General features: G+C 54.4%; 10 protein-coding genes across 10 annotated transcripts; 3 read left to right on the top strand and 7 right to left on the bottom strand.

Annotated features, from left to right (window-relative positions):
* Positions 1–973: 973 nt before the first annotated feature.
* On the bottom strand, positions 974–2,345 carry BO72DRAFT_451966 (uncharacterized protein). The gene has a single exon (XM_040945618.1). The coding sequence runs from the start codon at positions 2,279–2,281 to the stop codon at positions 1,118–1,120; it is 1,164 nt and encodes a 387-aa protein (XP_040797302.1). The 5' UTR covers positions 2,282–2,345; the 3' UTR covers positions 974–1,117.
* A 346-nt stretch (positions 2,346–2,691) lies between these two features.
* Positions 2,692–4,645, bottom strand: BO72DRAFT_489163 (putative alcohol dehydrogenase). The gene is made up of 6 exons (XM_040948070.1): positions 4,240–4,645; positions 4,055–4,182; positions 3,819–3,978; positions 3,300–3,768; positions 2,856–3,237; positions 2,692–2,727 (listed from the first exon to the last, which is right to left on the bottom strand). Exons 1-5 carry the CDS (start codon positions 4,449–4,451, stop codon positions 3,034–3,036), a joined length of 1,173 nt encoding a protein of 390 aa, XP_040797303.1. The 5' UTR covers positions 4,452–4,645; the 3' UTR covers positions 2,692–2,727; positions 2,856–3,033.
* Positions 4,646–4,862: 217 nt separating this feature from the next.
* BO72DRAFT_413067 (transketolase family protein) lies at positions 4,863–7,233 on the top strand (the record flags this gene model as incomplete). Its single annotated transcript, XM_040942495.1, has 3 exons — positions 4,863–5,150; positions 5,205–6,312; positions 6,361–7,233. Exons 1-3 carry the CDS (start codon positions 5,002–5,004, stop codon positions 7,231–7,233), a joined length of 2,130 nt encoding a protein of 709 aa, XP_040797304.1. The 5' UTR covers positions 4,863–5,001.
* A 450-nt stretch (positions 7,234–7,683) lies between these two features.
* BO72DRAFT_471817 (amidase family protein) lies at positions 7,684–9,816 on the top strand (the record flags this gene model as incomplete). Its single annotated transcript, XM_040947108.1, has 3 exons — positions 7,684–7,732; positions 7,775–9,551; positions 9,624–9,816. The coding sequence occupies 3 exons, from the start codon at positions 7,684–7,686 to the stop codon at positions 9,814–9,816; spliced, it is 2,019 nt and encodes a 672-aa protein (XP_040797305.1).
* A 509-nt stretch (positions 9,817–10,325) lies between these two features.
* On the bottom strand, positions 10,326–11,387 carry BO72DRAFT_471818 (uncharacterized protein; the record flags this gene model as incomplete). Its single annotated transcript, XM_040947109.1, has 2 exons — positions 10,326–10,687; positions 10,748–11,387. The coding sequence occupies 2 exons, from the start codon at positions 11,385–11,387 to the stop codon at positions 10,326–10,328; spliced, it is 1,002 nt and encodes a 333-aa protein (XP_040797306.1).
* A 495-nt stretch (positions 11,388–11,882) lies between these two features.
* Positions 11,883–14,566, bottom strand: BO72DRAFT_489167 (LCCL domain-containing protein). The gene is made up of 2 exons (XM_040948071.1): positions 13,718–14,566; positions 11,883–13,664 (listed from the first exon to the last, which is right to left on the bottom strand). Exons 1-2 carry the CDS (start codon positions 14,179–14,181, stop codon positions 12,071–12,073), a joined length of 2,058 nt encoding a protein of 685 aa, XP_040797307.1. The 5' UTR covers positions 14,182–14,566; the 3' UTR covers positions 11,883–12,070.
* A 579-nt stretch (positions 14,567–15,145) lies between these two features.
* BO72DRAFT_387555 (glycoside hydrolase family 76 protein) lies at positions 15,146–16,501 on the bottom strand (the record flags this gene model as incomplete). Its single annotated transcript, XM_040941680.1, has 3 exons — positions 15,146–15,721; positions 15,783–16,232; positions 16,298–16,501. 3 exons carry the CDS (start codon positions 16,499–16,501, stop codon positions 15,146–15,148), a joined length of 1,230 nt encoding a protein of 409 aa, XP_040797308.1.
* Positions 16,502–18,260: 1,759 nt separating this feature from the next.
* On the bottom strand, positions 18,261–20,315 carry BO72DRAFT_451975 (uncharacterized protein). The gene has a single exon (XM_040945619.1). The coding sequence runs from the start codon at positions 19,985–19,987 to the stop codon at positions 18,383–18,385; it is 1,605 nt and encodes a 534-aa protein (XP_040797309.1). The 5' UTR covers positions 19,988–20,315; the 3' UTR covers positions 18,261–18,382.
* An 873-nt stretch (positions 20,316–21,188) lies between these two features.
* On the top strand, positions 21,189–22,859 carry lysB (homoisocitrate dehydrogenase lysB). The gene is made up of 4 exons (XM_040942496.1): positions 21,189–21,350; positions 21,425–21,465; positions 21,563–21,732; positions 21,812–22,859. Exons 1-4 carry the CDS (start codon positions 21,320–21,322, stop codon positions 22,668–22,670), a joined length of 1,101 nt encoding a protein of 366 aa, XP_040797310.1. The 5' UTR covers positions 21,189–21,319; the 3' UTR covers positions 22,671–22,859.
* Positions 22,860–22,987: 128 nt separating this feature from the next.
* On the bottom strand, positions 22,988–24,965 carry BO72DRAFT_451976 (putative sulfate/molybdate transporter). Its single transcript, XM_040945620.1, has one exon. It carries the CDS (start codon positions 24,700–24,702, stop codon positions 23,395–23,397), a length of 1,308 nt encoding a protein of 435 aa, XP_040797311.1. The 5' UTR covers positions 24,703–24,965; the 3' UTR covers positions 22,988–23,394.
* Positions 24,966–25,330: the final 365 nt, after the last annotated feature.

Below are 25,330 nucleotides of genomic sequence, written 5' to 3' on the forward strand. Positions count from 1 at the left end.
ACGCACACAGCCAACGGAACCGTCAACGGGCAAGCTGTCAACGGGCATACGGTACTGGTAGTCGATGGGAGCCGAGCCAAAGGGCGCCACCCCGTCTTCATCTGAAGAATCGGCTCAGCAGAGTGAGGCCAACCCACCTGCATCTGAATAAACGCGATCCGCTCTGTGTCGCCTCTGTCTGCTTGCCTGCCTGCACGCCATGGTGTTCCAGTGGAGTTCCTCTTCCATTCACCTTTGTTTTGTTATAGCTTTATCACTTATATCGTCCTGCTCAACCATGTCGATGTCCATCTGGCAAGTTTTGGTGTTCAGCATGTTTGGTGACTGCCCTATGTTTGGCATCGTTTTGGGTCGGTTTTCTTTGGGACATGGCTCTTTTTTTCGGATTTCCTGTTGCGTTGCTAATGTATTCTTGAGATTCTGGTTGTCAACTCTTGATCTTGCAATTTGGCTTCCTGTGTGGTGTTGTTCCGGTTGTCCGGCTAGTGAATGAAGTGAGTGAGCTTGGTTGGAGCCTGTCGGCATATCTAAGTAATACGGCCACGTGGTGCAACGCGGTTATCAGGCTGCTTCCCATGTTGATAATCCAGTCAGTTCCAACCACCAAGAAAACTGAGAACACGTTCCATACACCTTACCTCTGAGGCTTCACAATCGCTGACAGAGCCTTTCCCCTCTGTGTCTACTGTAGATGTAAATGTAGTCTGATCACTCGTAGAGGAGAATGAGAAGTACAAAAAATGATGAGCGATGAGATGATATCATTTTTTTTTGTATTTTTCTCGCCAAAAGTAGAGAGGGATTTGTGGGAAAGAAAATTTAGGAAGGGCGAAGTGAGGTCAAAATTGGTCTGGATTTGGTCACACAACAGCCAGCGTTAGTCAGCGTGGCCATGTGGTTCCTACAAATATATATATATGGTGGGTATCGATGAGGAATGTGATACAATCATTACTGCCGAGTATTACAGGCGGTTTTTTTGAGGTGATGTATGTACACATACGCACTTATGGCACTGTACACACAAGTAGGATCTGACGTTGTGCATGATTTACTTCCGTTGCAGCAGCGCAGCCCACATCTCCGTTCCCGAGCATGTCTCCAGGACAAGCCGCAATCATTGGACGGCGCCACCCATTCTCATCCTCCTCGCCTTCTCGACCAATTGCTCCAAGATCATCTGCCTTACTGAGACTGTCAACCGACACCCAGTCTGCAGCAGCCGCCTGACACCCCCCGTCCTCTCGTCTCGAGCGCCGAGGTTTCTGAAATTGATGCGCGTCAGATCGACACACATCCGCCACACGCTCTGCAAGACCTCTTCCCACGACTCCCCCGTCGCCCTCGTAGTCAACATTAGATCCCTCAGCTCCAGCGTCTCCAGGCCCCGCACGGCCATCTTCCGGATACACGTCCGCAGAATCTCGGCCGTGGACTCGATCTTCCGGACGGAAAACACCCGGATCCGCGCGGAGGCCAGCCGCGCCGTCGATAGAGCCTCGAGGGTGTTCCCTGTGGGATGCTCGCGGCCTCTGCCAACGATACGCAGTTCCTCTAGCGCCGGGGTGCCCTCCAGCAGCTCCCAGACGATCGACGTACCGCGGTATTCCCGGAAGTAGTCGTCGTGCAGGTAAAGCACGCGCAGGCCGCGCAGCACCTCGGGGTACAGCGTGGGGACGGTCCAGTTGGGGAGCTGAAGGACCTGGTACGGGGTCGTGGTGGGCTGCTCCAGGATTGGAGCGGAGCGCAACGAGGTGTGTATCTTGAGTCGCTCGAGGGGGATCCCCGCATCGTTGAAGATAGTGAACATAACGCGCACCACGTCGCCGGCGTGGATGCAGTCCACGGGCCAGTCGGCGGGCTCGTCCAGGTGGAACTCGAAGTCCCGGCACTCGGTGAACGCGGTGACGAGATCACAGCGCAGCGCCCACAGTTCCGGCAGGGCAAGGGGGTCCTCGATCTCGCTGGACAGCGCCAGTCTGTTGAAGGGGGAGTTAGGCCCCGTGTACGGATACCGAATCACCAGTCTCTTGACCAGTGCCGCCAGCGGGTTGCCCCTCGGCCGGGCCAGATCGCAGTGTATGCGCAGGAGGCTGTGGTACGACAGGTTCGTCTCGACGGTCTCGAGATACCGCGCGAAGATCGCCTCCGTCATAGGCTCCACCAAGTAGTGCATTCTCCGAGAGACCTGACGGAGAGAGAGAAAGGTCGCCTCGTCCAGGTACCTCGTAATGTGCGGGAAATGCTTGGTAGGCATCGACCCGAGATTGACAGGAGACATGGCTGGCTTTTTGGAACTTGATGGGCGGGAAAGAGGCGAGGAGATAGATATAGAAGAGCTTCAGGAGGGCATAAACAAGGTTGACATTCGACGCTGGGAATTGGAGATAGGCCAGGGTGCACTCACTTTAAGTACTCTGTATTTCCTCAAGAGGGTCCCTCTTGTGGTAGTTCTCTCAGCAAGATCATCTCAAATAGCTGGAGCATTCCTGCTAATAGGTGATATTCTTTGTTTGTGCTGGCTGTCTCTTCGCCTGTGCCAAAGTAACCTCTCCAACTGGCTCAGATAGCTTTGAACAAAGAGCATTGTCCTCCTCTGCGGCAGCTCTAAGGGCAGATTAACTACCCGTGCTGTGAACAATCACTTGTGTCCTAAGGCTTTATTGTTGAACACGTCAGGAGACAATGCATGCCACTTTCAAGCTTTCTTTTGGAACAACGAACTGCCTATCACACAGGTCAGTCAGATATCTCCACCAGTCAATTAGACTATACCTGACTCCCTTGAAATCATGGATAAAGTAGACTTCGATCCTAATCTCATGTGACCCAAGGGCAATAGCGATTGAACTTACTTAAATGCCAATGACTTATCTTCTCGGTCCCGTACTGAACAGCTGTACATTATGATACGCGGCCGTAGGGTCGTGCATTCGAAGCTCACATCGTGCTTATGATGCCTCCACTACTCAATATTATCGCAGATTGTCTTAATAAGTCGTGAAAATAGAATCCATGTTCATCTCATCGGGTCTATAGGGTTGCCTCTACCTCATCCAGAACGGTGACCTTGATACTGCCGTTGCGCGGATCAGCACATAACTCAAGTGCCTCCACCGCTCTCTCCAATGGAAATGTATGCGACACAAGCTTTTTCAGGTCAAGGATTCCTCCACTGAGACAAGCAATAGCAGGAGGCCAGGTATCGCGATAACGATTGATGAATCGCAGATCGATCTATCCAGTCGTCATTTGTTAGCCACGGTACGAAGAAGGAAGAACTGGGCTCAGATACTGACCTCGGCTAAGGAAATATGCATGAACGGAAGATTGTTCATAACCGATTTTCCCACCCCAATGACGACCACAGCGCCGCCTCTGCGGGCTGTGAACGCCGCCGTACACACGCTGCTCTCTACTCCGGTGCATTCAAGGACCGTCTCGGGAGCATTATACTCCCTCGACCCGAACAATGTTCTGATTGCCTTGGCATTACCCTCCGCACCCAATGAGCCGTTCACCTGGTATGTAATGCAGCTGGGGACAAACTCTTTGGCGAATGCGAGTCGCTTGGGCTCGATATCCGTGATGACAATAGGATGGGCCCCAGAAGCACGAGCTGCAGCGAGCGCAATCAGCCCAATGGGACCTGCGCCACAGACAACTACTCCACGACCTAGTTGGAGACGGGCCACTTGGATCCCCCGCATGACGACGGAAAGTGGCTCTAGCAGAGCACCTTCAGCGAACGAAATGTTGTCCGGAAGTCTATATTTTGTCTTAGATACCAGCTCTCAAGTGAGTCAAGGAAAACGTACTTGTGGAGCCATTTGGCAGGATGCACTTTATAACGCTGGAGAGTCCCAGCATAAGGGTAGACACCTGCAAAGTGAACATCTTCGCAAAGGTTGTAACGACCGTCGTCGCAGAGGAAGCAATTTTCGCACGGAACGCCTGGTTCTACTGCTACTCGATCACCTAAGCAGACAATTGAATCAGTACCCCGGCTCGCTATTCATGTTATGCGACTTGCATAGGCATTGAAATTACTCACCGGGCATGAAGTCTGTGACACCCTCTCCACACTTCAAGACGACTCCCGCCGCTTCATGGCCGATCACACAGTCACCTTCAAATACCAATTCTCCGATTCGACCTGTTTTCCAGAAATGTATATCTGATCTGAATATGGTCCGTCAGAGAGCACAGAAATTTCCATCAACAGCTCCATATGCGTACCCACAGATGCCGGTGGCTTTTATATGCAGGAGAACTTCGCCTCGTTGTGGGGCATAAACAGGCGCTGGGACGTATTTCAACTTGTGATCCGCAGTAACCTGAAGAGACGGATTCGGGAATGGTGGAGAGAGCAGCGCTGGACCCGCCGTCGCCGATTTAGTGCCTGGAGCAACCGAGGGCGTGGGCTGGGGAATCTGGAAAGACGGAGACATGGCGATAAGAATGATGAGGTTGTCAAGCTCACTTCAATGCGCCCTCTGAAGGGCCCGGGGGGGTTTTATTAGACTCATCGTTGGAGAAGAAAGAGGCGGTGGCCTCCTTCAAAGCAGGAGATCAGAAAGTACAGAGTACAGCAAGGCAATCCGAGCCACAGATAACCGTGGATGTTGTGGTGGTTTGGATCAGGGAAGATCAACCCCGCAGTGCCCGCAGTACCCGCAGTGCCCGCGTCTTTAAGCGGGGGGAGGCTCGACTTTCCCCGCTGAGTTATCGGCGCTACCACCTACCCGATCGGGTAATGTGCATATAACTGCCGTAAAGGATAAGTCAGTTATCATACCTAGTGCATGGATCCATCCATCCATCCTTGACTCATGATCTGTACTGTACAACAAGTCTGGTCATCTCCCAGTCGAGAAAGCAAAACCGCATTTCATGATGTCTTTCCCCACGCTCCCCCAGACCGTTATTAGTTGTTCGAGTGTATAAAGAGCCCCCTGCCTCCCTTTGCAGTGGATTTTCAACAAGAACAAACTTGTCACTATGGCTGTCGGTCTCGACCACTCACTCGTCAATGGCGCATCGGCTTTGCCGCTGGTGCGCCAGCTATCCAAGGACCATGACCAAGTCTTGAAGACCTTTCGCCTTCTCATTGCTGATTTGTGTCAGCAGTTTGGTGGAGGCCATCCTGGGTAAGATATTTGACCGTGTGAGAGAAGGTTGAGCAAAGCAGCTGACTAGAGTAGAGGTGCGATTGGCATGGCTGCCATTGGAGTTGCGCTTTGGCGATATGTCATGCGATATGCCCCCCATACTCCCGATTACTTCAACCGCGATCGTTTCGTTCTCTCCAACGGCCACACCTGCCTGTTTCAGTACACATTCTTGCACTTGACTGGATACAAGGATATGACTTTTGACCAGCTAAAGTCGTACCATTCCGACCGCGTTGATGCACTGTGCCCAGGCCACCCCGAAATTGAGCACGAAGGTATCGAGGTTACAACAGGGCCTCTGGGCCAGGGTATCGCCAATGCTGTTGGTCTCGCCATGGCTACCAAGAACCTTGCTGCCAAATTCAACCGACCTGGCTACGATGTCGTCTCGAATCATACTTGGTGCATGATTGGCGATGCGTGCCTCCAGGAGGGTGTCGGACTCGAGGCCATTTCCTTCGCTGGACACCTCAAACTCAACAACCTGACTGTCGTCTACGACAACAACCAGATCACCTGCGATGGATCCGTCGACTTGACCAACACGGAGGATGTGAATTCTAAAATGCGTGCTTGTGGTTGGAATGTGATCGATATCGAGGACGGCTGCTATGATATCGAGGGCCTCGTTCAAGCACTGGAACGTGCTCGTGCATCTCAAGAGAAGCCAACGTTCATCAACGTGCGAACAGTGATTGGTCTGGGCAGCAAGGTCGCAGGCATGGCGGCCGCCCATGGTGCGGCCTTTGGATCTCCTGACGTTGCCGATATGAAGAGGGCCTATGGATTCAACCCTGACGAGACATTTGTCATTGGTGACCAAGTCCGTACTTTCTTCCATGAACTTCCTTCTCGGGGAGAAGCATTCGTTCGAGACTGGAACTCTCTGGTCAAGCAATATAGCGCAAAGTACCCCGAGCTGGGGGCAGAGTTCCACCGCCGTATGCGCGGAGACCTTCCTTCCAATTGGAAGGACCTTATTCCTTCTGAATTTCCAGAGAAGCCCACAGCCTCGAGAGCGTCTTCTGGTTTGGTCTTCAATCCAGTTGCTAAAGAAATTGAGAACTTCATGGTCGGAACTGCTGATCTCTCCCCATCGGTGAACATGATCTGGCCAGGGAAAGTAGATTTCCAACACGTGAGTAGAATCCGTTCAAGCATATCGACCCACACTGACCATTCTTAGCCCGATTTGAAAACCACATGTGGCATCAATGGAAACTACTCCGGTCGGTATATCCACTATGGTGTTCGTGAGCATGCGATGTGTGCCATTTCCAATGGCATGGCCGCCTTTGCTCCCAACACTTTTGTCCCCATCACCTCATCATTCTTCATGTTCTACCTCTATGCTGCACCTGCCGTTCGAATGGGTGCCCTTCAGCATCTTCAGGTCATCCATGCGGCGACTCATGACTCGATCGGAATGGGTGAAGACGGCCCGACACATCAGCCCATAGAACTCGCAGCTTTGTACCGCGCTATGCCCAATCTTCTGTACATTCGCCCCGGTGACAGCGAAGAGACAGCTGGCGCATGGATTGCAGCAATTGAGGCCAAGAAGACCTCCACAATCATTTCCACTTCGCGCCATGCCATCCCGCAACTGAAGCAGACCCGTCGTGATGGTGTTGCACGCGGTGCATACGTCCTTGAAGAAGCCGAAGATGCGGCCGTGACGCTGATCGGAGTGGGAGCCGAGCTATCCTTTGCACTGGAGGTTGCTAAGCACTTGAAGGAGACTCAGGGGACTGTGGCGCGGGTCATCAGTTTTCCGTGTCAGCGACTGTTCGAGCAACAGTCTATTGAATATAAGAGGGAGGTTCTGCGTAGGCATCAAGGTATCCCTGCTGTCGTGATAGAACCATACGCTCCCAATGGATGGGAGCGGTACGCCGATGCGGGAATCTCTGTTCGTCGGTTCGGCCACAGTTTGCCGGGCAAGGCTGCGTACAAGTTCTTCGGCTATGAAACCGGGGTGTTGTCGGCAAAAGTGAGCGCCTATCTTGATCGTCTGAAGAAGGGAGAAGCACTTAGAAGTGAGTTTGTTGATCTGTAAATAATGATACGATAAAGTTAATCATGTGACAATGCCATCCCGCTTAATTCGTGGGATACTAATCATCATCCCTCTCCCAGCTGAGAGAAATGAAAGACTTATGTGCGTTGGAGAAAGGGGGAAGCTGGGTTCAATAGCCCGAGAGCTGGGCGCGGTGGTCATCTCCCTGAGAAAAACCCTCTGCAGGGTGTTGATCGGCAGTGCAAGTTAGACGGTGTGGATATCTGAGACAAGGTAGACGGTGAGCGGCCTAGACCAGTGCTAGTGATGTGAAAATGAAGCTGGAAGTATCGGGATTGGAGGCGTAGACGGCAGCCTGAGCCTGGTGCAGTGGTGAGAGGGTCTTTCCCATTTAAATGCTATACCTTCCTGTAGACTTCACCACCTAGCTCAACTCCATCGATCTACTTGTCAAATCCCACAAAGAACCTCACACCACTTGTCCGCAGCATGGCGCCGATATATATTCTCTATCTCCTGATCCTCGGATGGGCAGTGAGTACAGCTTCCATTCAGCTGCAGAATCTCGAACATACATCAGGAGAAGGAATCACATATGACCTGGGCGATGTCACCTACTTTGCAAACTCGCTGCATCCACAAGCAATAGGGCAGATTGGAAGTTCCAAAGGAAGTGAAGCAGCCGAGGCCAAGGCATACACGCCAATCACTGTGATCATCACTAACCAGAGTGTCGTCACGGGGGGTTTCTTGGAGGAGACAATTGACGCCTATCTGGCTGGAGATGATGTCTTCTTCGAGCAGTTCCTGACCTCGATCTATATCACTTCTACCTCTTCCATTCGATCCGTCACCATCGACAAGACGGCGCTGAAATACTTCGATCAGATTGGAGTCGACCAGCTCTATCTCGACGCTACAGTCTTCCGAAAAGCCCCCAGTCATGCTATCTCCGTACGTATGAGCAGTCAGAAAGCTCTACAGCCCGGACCGTATACGGCTCTATTGCTTGGAACGACAGTTCATTTTCTAGACACCTACAGGCTATACATCGACCAGTATCGCGACTTCATCACAGGAAGCTACCCTATCAATGATGGCCTGGACACTTACGCACCGCTGCTGTCCATGCACTCTCAGACCTGGGCTCCGATGATACCTGTTCCCAGTCGCATCCATTTCTGGAACGATCCTCGTCCACTGGCTGGGAAACGGGTGGCCATTAAAGACCTCTTTGACGTTAAAGGCCTCCAGACCTCAGCCGGCAGTCAGGCATGGATTCACACACATCCAATCGCCGATTCGACAGCGCCAGCTATCCAACGACTGATCGATCTGGGTGCAGTCCTCGTGGGCAAGTACAAAATGGCCCAGTTTGCTGCCAGCGCAAGCCCATGGGACTGGGTTGATGCACAACATCCCTTCAACCCCCGAGGCGACGGTTACCTCACCTGCGCCGGCTCGTCCTCTGGAGGCGGTTGCTCCATTGCAGCATACGCCTGGCTAGACCATGCCATCGGCACTGACACCGGCTCATCGATGCGCCGACCAGCAGCCGTCTCGGGTACCTACGGCAATCGGCCCAGCCAGGGTATGATGTCCCTAGAGGGAGCCGTGCCACTCAGCTGGGCCGGTGACACTGTTGGTGTCTTTGGGCGTGATCCACTCGCATGGTCTCAGTTCGCGAAATCATGGTATGGCAGCGAGCCAGAGCTGCATCAAAATACCTCCATCACCGGCCTTCCTCCACTTTCCCTGCCGAAGACTCATGCATTCCCATCACGCATCCTCTACCCAGATGAATACTTCCCCATGCCCAACCCCGCGGCACAAGACCTGCTCACCTCTACCCTCTCCCGACTAACCACCCTCTTCAACATGACAGTCACCCACTTCAATCTCAGCGCCACCATCACAGACGCCGCCATCTTCCCCGACACGACCGACAACTGGGACCGCCTCGCCAACAACACCATTGTCCTCACCACGTGGCCGCAGTACCACGACGTGGCCCAGCCCTTGATCTCAGCCTGGGCCGACCAGCACGACGGACGCTTCCCCCCCGTGGACCCCGGTATCCGCTACCTCTGGACGAACCTCGACTTCAACGTCACGAATGCGGAGAACTATGAGGCCGCCGTGCAGAGCCGAGCCGAGAGTATCGAGTGGTTTGAGCGCGAAATTCTCCGCTTTGATGCGGACGCCTGCTCCGAGGCGTTGCTCGTTTGCGATGCCGGGACTGGAGGGCTGCCCAGCTTCCGCGAGTCGAGGCTGAACGAGGACCCCAACGCGACGTTCCTGTCCTCGTACCCGGATGGGGCGGTGATTCCATGCGTGACCATTTGTGCGTTGTTCGGGTGAGTTTTTCTTTCTCTTAGGGCTGGTCCTCCGACCACGAAGGGTGTGCTAACAGTATGGTTGTCATCCAGCTGTGCGGACTTCACGATCCCGTTGGGACAGGTCCCGTACTCCTCGCCTGTGACGATGGTGACGGAGCAGTGGCCCGTAGTTTTCAATCTGATCGCGCGACGGGGCTGTGATTTCATGTTGTTTGATCTGGTGGAAAGGATGGCAGAGGAGGGGATTATCGCAGAAGTGAAGACGGGGAGGACTGCGTTTTAGACCCGGGTATGGTGGTAGTCAAAGGCGGGTTCACTCGAGCCTGGAGCGAGGTGTGCCTTCCACTTAATGTAACTATACGAGATGACACTCTCGAACAAACACAACCATCGATATCCACATCCACTGCACACCACCTGGAATTGTCAATGAGGTATCATTCTATGGACAAACAGACATTAAGATGACATATCACAGTTCATCATTATCAGACAGGAGAACCCATTCATATCCCTTGTATAAAACATCCCGATAGTCTGAGAAAAGAGGGGGGGAAAAGGTAAGGGAAAGTAATATGCACACATACCCATTAACAAGAATGGACAGAAAAGGTGAAAAGAAAGAAAGGACTCCTATATACTCCCATGACCCGACGAGGGGGGCGGGGAACCGCAGCTCCACAATATATCATATGAACAAGCAAAGCAGAAACAATTCGAAAGAAGAAGAGAGAGAGACGAGGGGGGAAGAGGGAGGAACGCAGCAGGGAACCAAACACACCAAGGTGTCAGCTACCCCATCAACCCGCCCAAGACGACGCGACTCACGCCCGCGATCTCCGTCTTGGCCTGCGTGCGACTGGAATCCTCGAACTCGCGCACAATCCCCGCGACCATGATCTTGCGGATCTTCGCATCGGCCTTGGAGAACATCTCGCCCATGGCCACCGTGCAGATACTGGGCGTGTAGACCAACGAGACCAAGCGGGTATAGCAATCGATTAGGACGTCGCACAGCGTGACGAAGGTCTCGAAGTAATCCGGCTCGAACGGGAGCAGGGGGGTCAGGAGGTAGGTGTATTCCTCGCCGGGGAGGAGTTCGGAGGCCTCGGTGTGGGGGAAGCCCATGGAGGCGGAGGAGGCGGAGGAGGCAGCTGCTGCTGCAGCGGCGTGGTGGTGGGCCGAAGCGGAAGCGCCGGACGAGGGGGCGCCGCCGGCCATGGCTTTCAGGTCGGAGGGGTCGGAGGACTGCATGGGGAGGCCGATCTCGGTGGCGGAGCTGGCGCGGCGGGCCTTGGAGGAGTAGGCGCCGGAGGCGTGGGCGGCGCGCTTGAACATCTGTGGGATGCGGGCGCGGGCGAGGGCGGAGGCGGTGGAGGAGGGCGGGCCGTCGGGCGGGTGCACCTGCTGGAAGGCCTCGAACTCGAGGAGGAGGGCGTTGAGGGCGCGCAGGAACTCGACGGGCGTCGTGCTGACGTCCAGGATCGGGGGCAGCGAGAGCCCCAGCAGCAGGAAGTTGATCGCCCGCCGCGACAGCTTGCGGGACTCGAAGTAGGCCAGCCGGCTGATGTCCGCCCGCGAGAAGTGCACCGTGTTGAACCAGTAGATCCGCCCCTCGTGCGCCTTGCGCAGGTACCCCAGCGTCGAGATGCGCTTCGCCGCCATGTCGTGGATGTGCTGGTAGACCGCCGCCGCGCTCTGCGGGCCGTACGACCCGTTCGTGCTCGTCAGGGGCGGCGGGAGCGTCCCCGCCGTGCTGCCATTGTGGCCGAGCCCAATTCCGCTGCTACTGTCATGGATGCTGGATTTGGTGTCGCGGCGGGTGAGACTCGGAGCGAATGATGAGGACATCATTGTGGCTCTTCCCGAGGGGGGAGAGGTGGGTGGAATTGGGGGGGCTTAAAGGGTGAGTTGAGCAAGAGTGGCAGGCTGTGGTGTGGCAGTGGCAGGCGGGGCGGCCTGCCCGCGTATCGTTGGAATTGGAATCGAGTATGCGATTGTAGTGTGATATTCTCTGGATTGGAGATGCAGTCAATGGAGCGTAAATGTTGTCCAGGGGGGCGAAAGAGAGAAACCGCCCGTGGAGTGAAAGGAGGACCGGGCCAACAACTGCCGGTAACTTAGTTTAAGTTGGTCTACTTTACTGGGGTGATTCTAAGTAGTTCTCCGCGCTCCACCGTTCACGTCAAACATTGCAAACACCACAAAACCACCTCCGCTCGGGTCACATGATGGCTTGGGGAAATCGTCTGGGATTTTCTTGTTTACGCCGAGGAATTACCCCCAGTATACAAAGAATAAAAGGTGGCCTACTATGCTCAAGTACTCATTACCAGCCATATGATAATTCATGAAATATTCAGGCTCATTTACTCCTCATATACTCTGGTACTTCTATATACGTTCTACTATCACAGCATGCACAAACACCGCAAACACCGAGCCTGGGAGAGCGGGAGCGATTGATAATCATAAACACAGATCTGTACTCCATCAACACCATCTCTAAAAATCGACCATGCAGGGTTACACCAAATCTAAGACTTTGGAGCTGGCGGTGACATCCATCGTCCATCTTTTAGCCAGACTCCAGCCCCTCCGTACTTGCCAGCTTCCGCTCCCTTGAGGAAAGCAAAGCGGAAGAAGAGATCCTCTGGTTGCGAGTCTTCGTCCTCACGGAGAATCTCCATATCCATCACATCACTGTCAATCAATGGCCGGTGGAATAATTCGAGTCCGTTATGTCCATGTCTATGCCAGATGAATTCTCCGCGCTTATCTTCGTCAAGGTATCCGCGCCAGCGCTCGACGTCGTTTACCAGAACTGAAATCCCATCCACGCCCAATTTGTTCATACGTTGTCGTTCCCAGAGAGTAAAGGTGATGTTGCCGTTGCCGTGATGGGTTTCGTGGGAGTCCAAGCCCGGCAGCGAAATGGCCACGGAGGAATCGGTGACGTTGGGGTAGGTGCCGCCCCACCACCCGTGCGCTCCACCGGGACCCGGGGCTTGCTCGCCCAAAGCCGCGGGTGTTTCAATGATCGACGCAAACCCCCACCGGGCAACGCCGTTGATGAAAAGACCCAGGAGTAAGCCCTGATAAATCAGAGATGGTCGAGTAGGAAGGGCTGTTCCAGGCATAAGGAGGATGGCGAGAATGTAGTGGTGGATGCGCAGGCGGAGACCCGGCAAAGGAAGCAAGATCAGAAGGATAAGACCCATCGTGCAATAGATCTTAAGATAGCGAGGCATCAAACCACCCATGCGAATCTGCCAGGCTTGAGTGAGGATGATACAGATGACCGTGGGAATGACAAGCGCCAGTGCTACTTTGGCTCCGGGCTGTTTCTGGATATCGTGGGGTGTTAGTCGTTCCAAGGGAATCAGCCTCGCAAAGGTATAGTTGTTCAGACCGCCAATGAACGCAGGTGGCAAGTAGAGCAGCGTCTTGGTGATCTGATAGACAGGCTTCGACAGCGGATCCAACAGCGGCCGAGCGCAGTACTTATATAGGACGTAAGCCACGAAAGAGGCCGGCAGCAGTCGTGACAGCAGGCTCGAGAGCAGATCGGCAAATTGGGTGAAAGAAGGCGGATCTGAGACCAGGCCCACCTGACAGAACAGCATGAAGAAGGTGCTAAAGAAAAGCACTGGCGGGGAGGTGCTAAAGATCCAAAGTACGCTCAGCACCCCAATGGTGATGCCAAGCAGCGGCCACCGAGGGTCTTGAGGGCATGTCGCCTGCGACGAAGACAGCTCCACGAAGCTGAAAGACTTGGGGAAGGTAGATGGAAATCCGACCGAGCGAATTCCATTCTGCTTCGACGGTGGGAACGAGTGCGCAGCACCTTCCAACTTCACCACACCACAGCCACCCACCGTGTTAGTGATAACACCAGCATGGATGGCCGCCTGACAGACATAGCTATCAGCCCGGTAGACACCGGGCTCATCCGAGCCGGGCTCCGGTCCTCCCACGACTAGGCCCCGATAACTATACGTCTCGTTGCCAACCATATGAGGCTCCAACAACTTGGCGTCGTGACAGTTGGCAGGACAGCGGAAGGCAATCGTTGACTCGGAGAACGGGCGACAGTCGTTTCCGTTCAGACCACATTCATTCCCGTGCGCCCTGAACCTAAATTAGCTCAATCTACAACACCACTTTGGCGCATCTCAGCTTACCAGAAGCTTGTTCGACAGGACAGTGTCTGCGGTCGCCCATATCCCTCAATATACCCTGCCTGCCGGGAGTGCCATAGCACCAAACTCCACGGCAAGAACCAGGCGACATACAGCAGCAGCAACAGCGCGATCTTCTGTTTGCGCTTGGGGAAGAAGCGCTCCAAGTAACGGACCGGAAGTTCCTGGATCTGTGGGAACAAGGGCCTCAGGAGCAGTGATCGCGGAGGACTGGGACCCCGGACCCATTCAGCGGTGGCTCGACCGACCTTCCGCAGCGGCAATGGTACCCAACCCCAGCGAAAAGATTTGGATGATTCCCGTAGCCAAACGGGCAGATATCGGAGGGCCGCTTCCTCATCCTGAGGCGGATCGGAAGCGTCGGGATCGACCGAACGAGCCTCTTCATCTTCGAGCGACGGCGGAAGATACGGCCGAGAAGTGTCCTCAGGACCTTCGCCGAGCATTGTCTTTGTGATGAGACGATAGTGTGCAAGCGGAGGGGCGATAGAGTGATAGATGGAAAGTAGGGTTCTGAAGGAAAGCGACGTATCTAAGTGGGGGGGCGAACGGCGGAGGGAAGAAGCTAAGGGCCTAAGGCTCGGTGCAATCTAGATCGGATCCCAGCCGCAATGAGACCCTTTCTCAGTCAAGAGAAAAGAGACTAATGCGGGTATGCAGAAATGCAGAATATATGACGCCGTGTTGGGGGGGAGGAAAGAACCACAATAGAAACACAATAGGTAATAGAAGAATTGTCCAGAGAGAAGTAGGAAGACAAGAGAGAGAGGGAGAGGTGTGCATGAAAGAGAGAGAGAGAGAGAGAGAGAGAGAGGCAAGAGAGGCCTGGCGCCCGCTGGCAGCCGGACAGGCAGACAGTCTAAGCCTTCCAGCCTTTAAGGTTCAGGTTCCATTCCACAGCGAGAGTCACTCGCCCCAGTCTTCTGACCACCCACCATCGATTATGTCAGCCCCACTCTCCGCAGCGTTCCTGCGGAGTGTCATTATGTCAGCCGGCCCTTGTAGTTTAGTTACCTAGTATTGACTTGACATCCCCCTCACTTCTCACCCTCTCTTCAGGGGACTGCTTTTCCGCGGTGGCGAACTAACCGATGGGCAGAAGGACGGACACCCGCAGATTGTCTCAAAAATACCTGCTGAATCTTGATTATCTTCTATATATACAGTCATATTCTTGACAAGTGAAGGCATCCAGACACAAATCATACAAGACCTATAGACACACTGCGCCTCTCAACAACACAATATGTACCCGACCACTTGAAACCACCGGGAATATGAACCAAAAAATAATATAAAGAGAAAAGAGGGAAAAGGTCCCCTAGGAAAGGACACCGCAATATGTGAAAATGATATATAATGACCACTGTGTGGTATATAGATGCGACATCAAGCCGTCATTGCGGTAGCCTAGCCTCCGAGGAGCATCCAAGCGATCATGCCACCCCACGCACCAACAAAAACAATCGTCAAGATAGATGCACCGGCCTTGTCACCGGCGGTGATCTTCCGTGTCGCAGTCTTATCACCGGTGGTATCTCCTTTACCGGCATTCGGGTCACTGGTACTGTTACCGCCGGTAGTGGAGGTCACTGGACCGGACTTCTTCGTCGTAATGAGGACAGATGAAAGAACATTGGTGACGGCGATTTCTTCCTCCATGCCGTTCCATCCATCCCACGACTTCGGGTACCACCGTACACCACACGTGTTGTTGCTCATTCCGCTGCAAGACGCGGCAGCGGCCTCGGCGGAGCCCTGCAGCTTCGGCAAGATCTGGTCATATGTCGAGGGAACCACCAACGCCACAAACCCGAGCCATCCGCTAAGCAGGCCCTTGAAGAGGATTTCGTTGTCGTTGCAAACCTCCAGGGGTTCACAGAGTTCCTCAGACATGATGTTGCCGCCGTACTTGGACGGGAAGAATGTGGTCAGAGTGACGTTCAAAAGACCATCCACGGCGGTCTTCCATTTGGCCTTGCCCGTCTGCGATTTTGTCTCAGGTCAGCGTCCACACAACCAAAGGTCAGTCGGGTTTCGTCCTTACGTAGTTGTACATGTATGCGGCACCCATCAGATATGTTCCATAGTTGTAAGACCATTGGTTGTTGCCCTGCGTTGTGCAGCCGTTATCGATGTCGGTAGAGTCTGCAACGTTCCACGTTTCGTTATTCAACAGAGGAACAGATGCCGACCAATCGAAGATCTTCTCGGCCCAGTCGGCGTACGTATCGTTGTTCGTGTAACGGGCGAGACGGGCAGCCAGCTGAAACAAGCCTCCGTTCGAGATTGAGTTCTTCATATCGTAACCAGCCTCGTACGGCCAGATCTGCCAGCGCAGGCCGCCTCCACAGTTCGACGAGTCCCAGCGTGCGACTTGGGTGTTGTACACGCCCTGAGCAAGAGCGAGCCAGGAATATCCGTCGGTCGAATCGGCGAAGTCGATCTCCGCCGCGGTCATCGCCGCAAGGCCCCAGAACATTTGATCGTCGTTACCCTACCCAGATGCCTTATGTGAGATTCCGTCCGAAAGTCTGATCCCACGCGAGCCGGATTACATACCAGATAACTACTGTAGTTGCTCGGCATGTAGTCGCAATCACCTGCTTGCCATTGCATACCTTGGCGAACTTCATCGTTGTAGGTGCTGTCTCCGGTATAATAATAGTAGAGAAGCAAACTCATGAACAGCGCACTGCCTTCCCACCACTTGGTGGGGAATGCACCAGGAATTTGGCCGGTCTCATTGCCGTGGTACCAGGTCATTGACCCGTATGCTGTTTTGCTTGCCGCAGCCTTTATAGATGCTGTTGCGATAGACGATGGTCAGTGTTCTGTGTGACAGCTTATCCGAGAATGCCACAAGTTATCCCCGATTGGTATGGAAAGGTAGACGGCAGGCTGGAGGACGCGATAGAATCAAAGAGCGGAAGGCATACATTCACTGCTGATATCAATATCAATGGCATGAGTAACATGGCCGAAGAGAGCGGCATTTAAAAGCAGCCCTCCATGGAGAGCACCATGGAGGAAGCGCATGGTGGAAGGCGGCGACTTGGGAAGGCAATGGGGAAGGAAACGAGCGGCAGGAGGGTTCGGAGAAGCGACAAGAAAAAAAACGAAGGAAGGTTACGGTTGACCAGCGGGGATGGGAGCCAAATAGGCGAAACGATCGAGAGGGGAAGGGAAAGAAGGAAAAGGGTCGGAGAGAGAAGGATAAGTTAGAATTGAAACTGAGAACGGGACAGGGAAAGAGTGAAAGAAGGATGATGGCGTTTGGCCGCAGCGGCAGCAGTAAGTTGCCAGTAGCAAGCAAAGCATACCTAGGTAGGGACTGCAGCAGAAGCAGAAAATGGGGCCGGGGGGGGGGGGAAGAGAGGGGGGAGCGAGACCCAGCACTAGACTGCTCTGCTAGCCGCCAACCCGTCTCAGGTTCCAGATTTTGTTGTTTGATTATTTATTGTTACTCATTTTCTCAAGTCGGAAAGGAAAAAAGGAGATTACTAGCAGACCAGTGGCTAGCCATGGGGGGAAGAGGGACAATCGGGCGGACCACGTCAGCTTCGCTCGTGCAATGATCATTGAGAACCGTCCGGTTATTCTTGGAACAAATTGGGGACAGTGTGCCCATGGATGATGAATGGTGCGACAAGATTGTTCTGTCTTGGATCCAGGGTCGACTCAATCCAGGCTTTTTCCGTCTGGGTGCTTTCTTGTCTGGGACATGGCTTTGGTAGTTGTAACCAGTCTTCATTGCCTTTTTACACTTTCCTGCCCCTGGTGGACATCGGTATGCGGTCGGGTCCCAAGCTTTTTTGCCCAGCGTTGCCAATATTGCCAACCCCCGATCGGTCCGTGTCACAACACACAAGCATGAGGCCATGTGCCGCTGAAAAAAAGTAAGGGGTGAGACATGACATTTTAGTTGCTGGGCGGTAGATCTCGATCCTCCAGGCTGGCTGCGCAGGCTGGCTTTCTATCCTTGACTCAGCATGTCAGCACAGGTCAATATCTTATGTTTATTGAGCGATCGTATGTGAACACGAAGAAAAATAGATACTATGTATTTCTTCTTCCTCCTTGAGGCCACACTGACAGAGTTTTGCCTTGATGAAGGAGTAGCGAAGATCAACACGCACATCACAGCGATAGGCTCCCACTGCTGCCTTGTCTGCTGAGCATTGGGGGCCAGCCACCACTGCGTCATTTCCGAAAGCTGGAGGCAGGAAAATAGATACGAATACGACCAGAACCCGATCAACAAGGTTAACAAAGAAAGAGGTAGCCAAGTCAGTGTAAGACAACACTAAACACCGCTGCAAAAGATAATCTTAGTCGTGAAACCTGTTCTCACGGATGACAGAGAGTGTGGAAGAAGGTGATTGAAGTTGGGTGGTTTCGTCCACCCCCGCAAGGGCTCGCCATTGGCTCCACTGCCAACTATGTAGCGCTCTTACTACCTCGTCCATACAACAACTTCAGTTCGCGGAATTACACTCGAATGGTTAAATGGGTACGGTAAGCATGACTTGCGCATTTATTTCTAACAGGTCGCTTACAAGATGTGCGAACTATGGGTATCAGTAACAGCACTGCAGAGAGCCAGCCTGGTGGCATGAAAGGTTACAAGCAATTTGGTGCGAAATGTCAAATTTGGTCCAAGGAAAAGACAAACGTCGCTTTCCTTCCATGGACATGAGTTAGATAAGCATCCAGCTCGTGCTCCTCGTCGATGACAAACGAGATCTCGTTGCCTTTCTCGTCGCGGTCAGTACCCTCGATTTTTGTGATGACCGCGTCAGGATATCTCGCTGCAGCCAATTGCTGGAGTTCCGTCACTGATCTGGCGGTCAACTTATCCACCCAGGTCTTAGCGTCTCCATGCAATGGACTTTGGGGGTGGATGCGGAGATAGACGGGCACGTGCAAGAGGGACGACCCCAGCATCGGATCCACATAGCCAAAGGCATTGCCCGAGTCAGCATGAGCAGCGGTGGCAAAGGACGGGTCGTTCGCAGCTTGCAACAGAGAAGGGTCAATCTGTATGTCGCCCAAATCGGTGTTCGACACTGATGCACTGGCCAGGGCCTGCGAAGCCAGGGTGCTGATGCCATTCGCGATGCCACTGCCGAAGGTAGCACTGACGCTGACTGGGGGGCTCTCCAGATCCGGGCTGGGCACATGAGAGTGCGTGACCGACGACTTCCGGGCGGGATGTCGCTTGGTTTGGTCATCGCGAAGTCGTTTCATGACGTCGCGACAAAGGACCTCGAGGGCCTTGAGCTTGGTCGCATGCTCGGGATCCGCAGCGCCGGGGGCGAGGATGCGCCGTAGAAGCTCCGAGTTCTGGATCCATTGTTCCTTCAGTTCCTTCCAATGTTCGTCGCCCGCTTCCAGCTTACTGGTAAAATGATCCGCCTTGAGAGTATTGTAGAATGCATTCCGAATCTGACGACTCTCCTCCGGGTTGATGCCCAGAGCATTTTTCGCCTCGGCAATGGTCATCCGGCGCTCCAGCGTGCGCATCCGCTTCGTCACATCGGTACAGACAACATCCAGCGCCAACGACTTCACGTCCAGCTGATTCTGATCGTGAAACACCTGCTGGAGGTGATACGACTCCTGGATCAACTTGTTCTTCGCCTCCTGCCATCGCTCGGGCCCAGCCACCGTCTTCTTGATGAAGCCTGCCTCCTCACAGATCTGTTGAAACTGGTCCCGAATCTGCCGATACATCACATTATCCAGGTTCAGGTACTTCTTACTCTCGTCAATCGTCGTCTCCGAGGGAAATCGGGGCGGCCCTGGAGGATCCGCTGGCATGCCTGCCCATCCGCGCGTGCGCCGCCGTCGTTTCCGATTCGCCCACCGCTCCGCACTTTCTGCCTTCAACTTGTCCATTCGCTCTTTGCGCTTGGCCAGAGCCTCAGCCGACAAGGCTGGAGAGGCGGTCGGTGAAGTCGACGAGTCGTCGGTGGTGGCGACGGTGGTGGTGGTGGCAGCAGGGACAGCGGGGACAGCGGGGACAAGAGGCTCCTCGGGCTCTTCATACCCCAACCCAGACTTATACACCTCCTGCTGCAGCGCCAGGAGACCTTCATCCTCCGGTAATTGCGGCACGGGCGTCTGCATCATCCTCGACTGCGATTTCATGCCGTTGGGGACGCGAAGCAGCCAGCGGTTCTTGGCGCGCACGCGCATCAGCTCCCGCTCCTTGATCTCGAACCCTTCCTCGTTGAGCATGCGCAGCATGTCTCGTTGGCTGGTGTTCCGCTCCCAAAGCTGTTTGACGCGCGCCACGAGTTCGACATTCTTGTGTGCTGGATTCTGTTTGGACGGGAAACCCCATCGCTTGAATTGGGTTTGGAACGCTCGTTTACTGGGGGAGAAACAATTGGCTGTCAGTGAGACAAAAACGAGGAGAGAGAGAGAGAGACAAGCGGATCGGCGCGGGGAGACGGGTCGAGATTTCGGAAATCAAGGGTTCAATGATTAGATACACGAATGTCAAAAAGACTCACTCACCTCGGTGCAAATTGATAGACACTCTTCATATACTCCATGATCTCCTCGAGCGCCTTCTTGTCCTTAATATACATCTGAAAGCAGATTTCCCGCTTTCCCTCCCAATCGTACACCATCCTGACAAAGAAAAGCCGCGCGGCGGCGGCGAAAGCGGCACCTTTTCTTTTTCCCTCCGCAGGGGGAAGACGGCCGAATGCCCCAGGGGTGAGTGACACACCCAACGAAAGGGAAGGGAGGGAGGAAAGGCGAGGAACGCCTTCTCGCTCTCGACAAAAGAGAGAGTGAACGAGCTGGTGAGTGGAGTACGGGTTGTATAGATCGCCAAACAGACGTCGGTTGTCCTTGTTGTACCCCGTAGTGCGTCTGGCCCTGGAACAGTGTCCGGTGAGCTTTCTGGACAACCGTAGTAGGTTTCGCGTTGGCAGGTGGCTTTCGAAGGGGGTGAGACGGAAGTGTGTGGAATACGGAGAGTCATTGACACCAGGAGTGCGAGCCGTTCAGTGGGTCATGAGTAAAGCCCACGTGACTGGCATGTCATCATCGCCGGCCCACCTTTTCTGCCGGCCACGAGTCCCCCAGCTTCGGCAGGCGGTAATCAATTGAACAGTTTTCCCGGCTACTTTTTTCCCCTTGTACACCTGTAAAATCGCGCCGCGAGGTCGCGAGGTTCCTTAGTTTCTGCCACCTCTGGCGGTGACCTACGCGGTGAGGAACGCTCATTCTGCCCATAAGCAAAGGCGGTACGATGTTGAACAGTTTTCCAGATAACTTTTTTCCCTCTGTATACCTAGTGCAGAACGAATTCTAGTTACGAGGTTGCTTAGTTTCTGCCACTTTGAGCGGTGTCCAATGCGGTGAGAGTCTGCCAGCCACGCCCACTTCCCACACCACACCCAGTCCTCCCTTCCGCCCTCCCACCCCCCCAAAAAACCGGGGCCCGCCGATCCTCCGATTGCGGCGGTTTCTCTATCGGCCGTTTATAATGAGCTCGAGTCACACTTTAAACTCTCCCTGATTCTTGCAACACCACCTGCCTACTACAAATTCCGCAATTTCACCATGGCTGCTGCTGCTAGAACCCTTCGCATTGGTACGTTACTCTGATTCTGTGATGTTGTTGCATCGCGAGAGCATCCAATTGATATCCTCACTCCATCTATACAGGTCTCATCCCTGGAGACGGTATCGGACGGGAGGTCATCCCGGTGAGTCACTTTTCCCAGCAATGGTTGCAATTGCTGCTCAGCCACGACACCCCTAAACAAAACAAAAAAAAAAAAACTGACAACAAGCTCCAAACAGGCCGGTCGCCGCGTTCTGGAGGCTCTCCCCTCCTCGCTGAACCTGAACTTCAGCTTCGTCGATCTGGATGCCGGATTCGACACCTTCAAGCGGACCGGTACCGCTCTGCCGGACAAGACGGTCGAGACCCTGAAGAAGGAGTGTGATGGCGCTCTGTTCGGAGCCGTGAGGTAGGTTCCTGGCCCTGCCCCTTGATCCCCTAACCCCGCCTACCATCCCCACCATACTAACCCAAGCCACGAAACACAGCTCCCCCAGCACCAAGGTCGCCGGGTACAGCTCACCCATCGTCGCGCTCCGCAAGAAGCTCGACCTGTACGCCAACGTGCGGCCCGTCAAGACCACAGCCGGGGGCAGCCACAACGGCAAGCCGATCGACCTGGTGATCGTGCGCGAGAACACGGAGGACCTGTACGTGAAGGAGGAGACGACGCGCGACACGGCGGAGGGCAAGGTGGCCGAGGCGATCAAGCGGATCTCCGAGCGGGCGAGCTTCCGCATCGCCAGCATCGCGGGCGAGATCGCGCTGCGGCGCCAGAAGATCCGCACCGCGGGTCCCCCGGGACTGTCCACGACCGCCCGCACCAGCCCGATGGTGACGATCACGCACAAGTCGAACGTGCTGTCGCAGACGGACGGGCTGTTCCGCGAGACGGCGCGGCGCGCCCTGGCCGCGGACCGGTTCGCCGGCAGCGTCGAGGTCGAGGAGCAGATCGTCGACTCGATGGTCTACAAGCTCTTCCGCCAGCCCGAGTACTACGATGTCATCGTCGCGCCCAACCTGTACGGCGACATCCTGTCCGACGGCGCCGCCGCCCTCGTCGGCAGTCTGGGCTTGGTGCCTAGCGCCAACGTGGGCGATGGCTTCGCCATCGGCGAGCCCTGCCACGGTAGCGCCCCCGACATCGAGGGCAAGGGCATCGCCAACCCCATCGCCACCCTCCGCAGTGTCGCCCTGATGCTCGAGTTCCTCGGCGAGGAGGCCGCCGCCGCCAAGATCTACGCCGCCGTCGACGCCAACCTCGATGAGGGCAGGTTCCTCTCCCCCGATATGGGCGGGAAGGCGACCACCCAGCAGGTTCTGGATGATGTCCTCAAGCGTATGTAAGAGGATAACGCTGCGGTTTGGTGTATATTAGCGAGAGGTAGGGATTGGGTAGAAGTACACAAAAAGTAGGAACAATTGCGGTTTTGTATGCTAGGTATAGCCGAATTGGGGAAAAGAATTGATGTTCATGCTGTTAGCGACTCGTCTGTGTGGTGTACAGTAACTTAGGAGCTTGAAGTAGTTAACGGCGCCTGAACAGATTTTATGTCTGGTATTAGCATTCGGTCCGTCCACACTCAGGAGGTTGACGTCGCACAACCTACGTAGTGCATGTCCGTCAACGCCTGTCCACATTTCAACAAACTCGGTAGCAAATTGGCCACATTCCTTGATTTCAATATATATAAGAGTTGGGTTGTGTATCCAAAGCCCAAAGGCTTGCTGCCCAAGACCATAACATCTGATATGACATTCAGACTGCAACCACCTCGGCCCCGATCCGTACTTCAGCCTGGATCTTCTGTACTGTACCAATGAGTAGCCGCGTGCCAAAGCCAAATCTTGTAAGTGCAGTACCATCGCAAGCCCATACGTAAATCAATAAATGCAAAACATACAACTCATATCTCATCTTTCTCGTGTTCTCGGTCAGAGCAAAAATATCCAAAATGCCCCCGAAAAGCGTATATACACCGAGGTCAACTATACAGACATCGAGATAATCGACTACCAGAAAGAAAGTCGTCGTCAAACAACGGAGAATCAAACCAAAATATCAGCTCAATCACTCCAACCGGATCCGCCTCTGATTCCACCGTTCCCGCGCCCGCTCAAACAGCGTCGGCAACTCATACCCCCAATGGCAGAGCATGCCGGCCACGAAGCCGACGGCATCGTTCTTAAACCCGACCAACAACCCCACGGTGACCATCATGACGGTCCACCTGCGCTTCCGCTCCCAGTCGCTCAGCATCGGGCCGATCTCCTGCGCGCCGTCGCCGGCGAACCCGTGGCTTGCCTTGCGGATATCCCGCGCCCCGGTGGTGTTCAGCGACTCGCCCACGCTGACTAGTTCCAGGCCGGCGGCGATGACCATCACGCCAAGCAGGGCGGTGGGGAAGCGCTTCAGCAGGCCGACGAGGGACTCACCGAAGAAGACGCCGATGATCAGCTTGAGAGCCCCCAGGATGATGACGCTGGCGCCGGACCGGGCGCCAAAGCGGTACTGGGCCGCCAGACCGCCGGAGCCGTGGCAAACGGGCATCGCGCCGAACCAGCATCCGATGAGGTTCATGCCAGCCACGCTGAGGCCAACGGAGGTGACGGAGGGGGTCTCCAGGGTTGGGAGGAGGTCCCCAGCCAGGTGAACAACGGCGACGACGGAGTTCAAGGTCGTCAGGGGGATCTGGCCGACACCCGCGTCTAGAGCGCCGATGCGCCATTCGTGGGCGGATGGGATGACGGTATGGGGGTGCCAGAAGATGAGAGAGGGGAGGTCGGAGGCCAGCGCACTGCCGATGACTGCAAACGAGAGCCCTAGGATGAAGACGAGCAGGGCGTAGGGCACGTTGCGGTAGACGTTGGTGATGATCAGGAACAGGAAGGCGGCCACGGCCCAGATGCGGTTGTCAGCCCAGGACGGGTATAGCCATCCGAGGGACGAGAGAATCGAACCCCCTGACGCGATGATCAAGGAAAGACCGGCTCCAACTTGAATGCCTTTGATGACGGGAATGGGGATGGCATTGGCGAACCAGTTCAGGAGTCCGGTTATACTGAAGAGGAAGACGCAAGCCCCGACAAAGATACCGGCGGCGGCGATGGCTCCGTTGGTGAAAGTGCGAGCAATGGCCACGGCAGCGATGGCTTTCATGGGCTGTACGGGTAATGGAATCCCGAAGAAGAGGCCTGTTAGAATGTTAAACAGACCGGAGAAGATGAGAGTGCTAGAAAGAGAGACAGTGCCATTGACAGCGAGGGCGATGGCAATAGGCAGGAAGGTGCCCAGATCGCCCAGAGAGCCGGAGACCTCCGACACATAGTGATGTCGAAAGGTGTGGAAATTGTGCGAGGTCACTCGACGGAGATTCATGGTGAGAGAGAATGGGGAAGGAAATATACGGAGAGATACATCCAGAGGAGTGGGTGGGGAAGTACTCAGTGGCAGTAAAAGAGAGGAGGACAGAGAGAAAAGAAGCAGGGCAGGGAAGCTGAGACAATGAGGAGAATGATGATGGAACCGATGGAACCTCGTATCGGGTGAAGAGGGAGGCGATAAGCTGGGGTGGGATTGTTTAGATTGTTTTAGGATTGGCTTCCATTCCCCGCACGGCACAAGAAGGAGTGAACTTAGACTACCTCCCAGTACTGTATACTGTATACTGTATAGATCAGTTCCAATCTGCTGTCAACTTAATTCCTAACTTAATCCATTTATCTGTTTATCTGCGGAAAAAGCAACCCCACAAACAGAAAGACAAGACAACACAAGACAAACAGGGAAATCCAGGGAAACAAACAACGCTGACACAAACCGGAACCACTTCCGCCTGTCATCCGTCGGCATTCTCATCCGGTCCACTCAGGTTAACTTATAACTTAGTATTCTCCGATATACCAAGCCAACTCATTATATACAATCTTCACGATACTCTTTTATCTGTATACTTCCCATTAACACCACCTCATGTACATTCGAAGTAGATAGGCAGCAGTAGGAG

Source organism: Aspergillus fijiensis (assembly GCF_003184825.1).
Source record: "Aspergillus fijiensis CBS 313.89 unplaced genomic scaffold BO72scaffold_62, whole genome shotgun sequence".
NCBI lineage: Eukaryota > Fungi > Ascomycota > Eurotiomycetes > Eurotiales > Aspergillaceae > Aspergillus > Aspergillus fijiensis.

Coding starts and splice junctions, on each gene's coding strand:
- BO72DRAFT_451966 (XM_040945618.1), bottom strand. CDS start 2,281: ATGTCTCCTGTCAATCTCGGGTCGATGCCTACCAAGCATTTCCCGCAC.
- BO72DRAFT_489163 (XM_040948070.1), bottom strand. CDS start 4,451: ATGTCTCCGTCTTTCCAGATTCCCCAGCCCACGCCCTCGGTTGCTCCA. Junction 4,183..4,239: donor AAAGCCACCGGCATCTGTGG/GTACGCATATGG, acceptor GACCATATTCAG/ATCAGATATACATTTCTGGA. Junction 3,238..3,299: donor TGCATATTTCCTTAGCCGAG/GTCAGTATCTGA, acceptor ACGACTGGATAG/ATCGATCTGCGATTCATCAA.
- BO72DRAFT_489167 (XM_040948071.1), bottom strand. CDS start 14,181: ATGCTCGGCGAAGGTCCTGAGGACACTTCTCGGCCGTATCTTCCGCCG. Junction 13,665..13,717: donor TCCTGTCGAACAAGCTTCTG/GTAAGCTGAGAT, acceptor ATTTAGGTTCAG/GGCGCACGGGAATGAATGTG.
- BO72DRAFT_451975 (XM_040945619.1), bottom strand. CDS start 19,987: ATGCTGCGCATGCTCAACGAGGAAGGGTTCGAGATCAAGGAGCGGGAG.
- lysB (XM_040942496.1), top strand. CDS start 21,320: ATGGCTGCTGCTGCTAGAACCCTTCGCATTG. Junction 21,466..21,562: donor TCGGACGGGAGGTCATCCCG/GTGAGTCACTTT, acceptor AGCTCCAAACAG/GCCGGTCGCCGCGTTCTGGA. Junction 21,733..21,811: donor GCTCTGTTCGGAGCCGTGAG/GTAGGTTCCTGG, acceptor CACGAAACACAG/CTCCCCCAGCACCAAGGTCG.
- BO72DRAFT_451976 (XM_040945620.1), bottom strand. CDS start 24,702: ATGAATCTCCGTCGAGTGACCTCGCACAATTTCCACACCTTTCGACAT.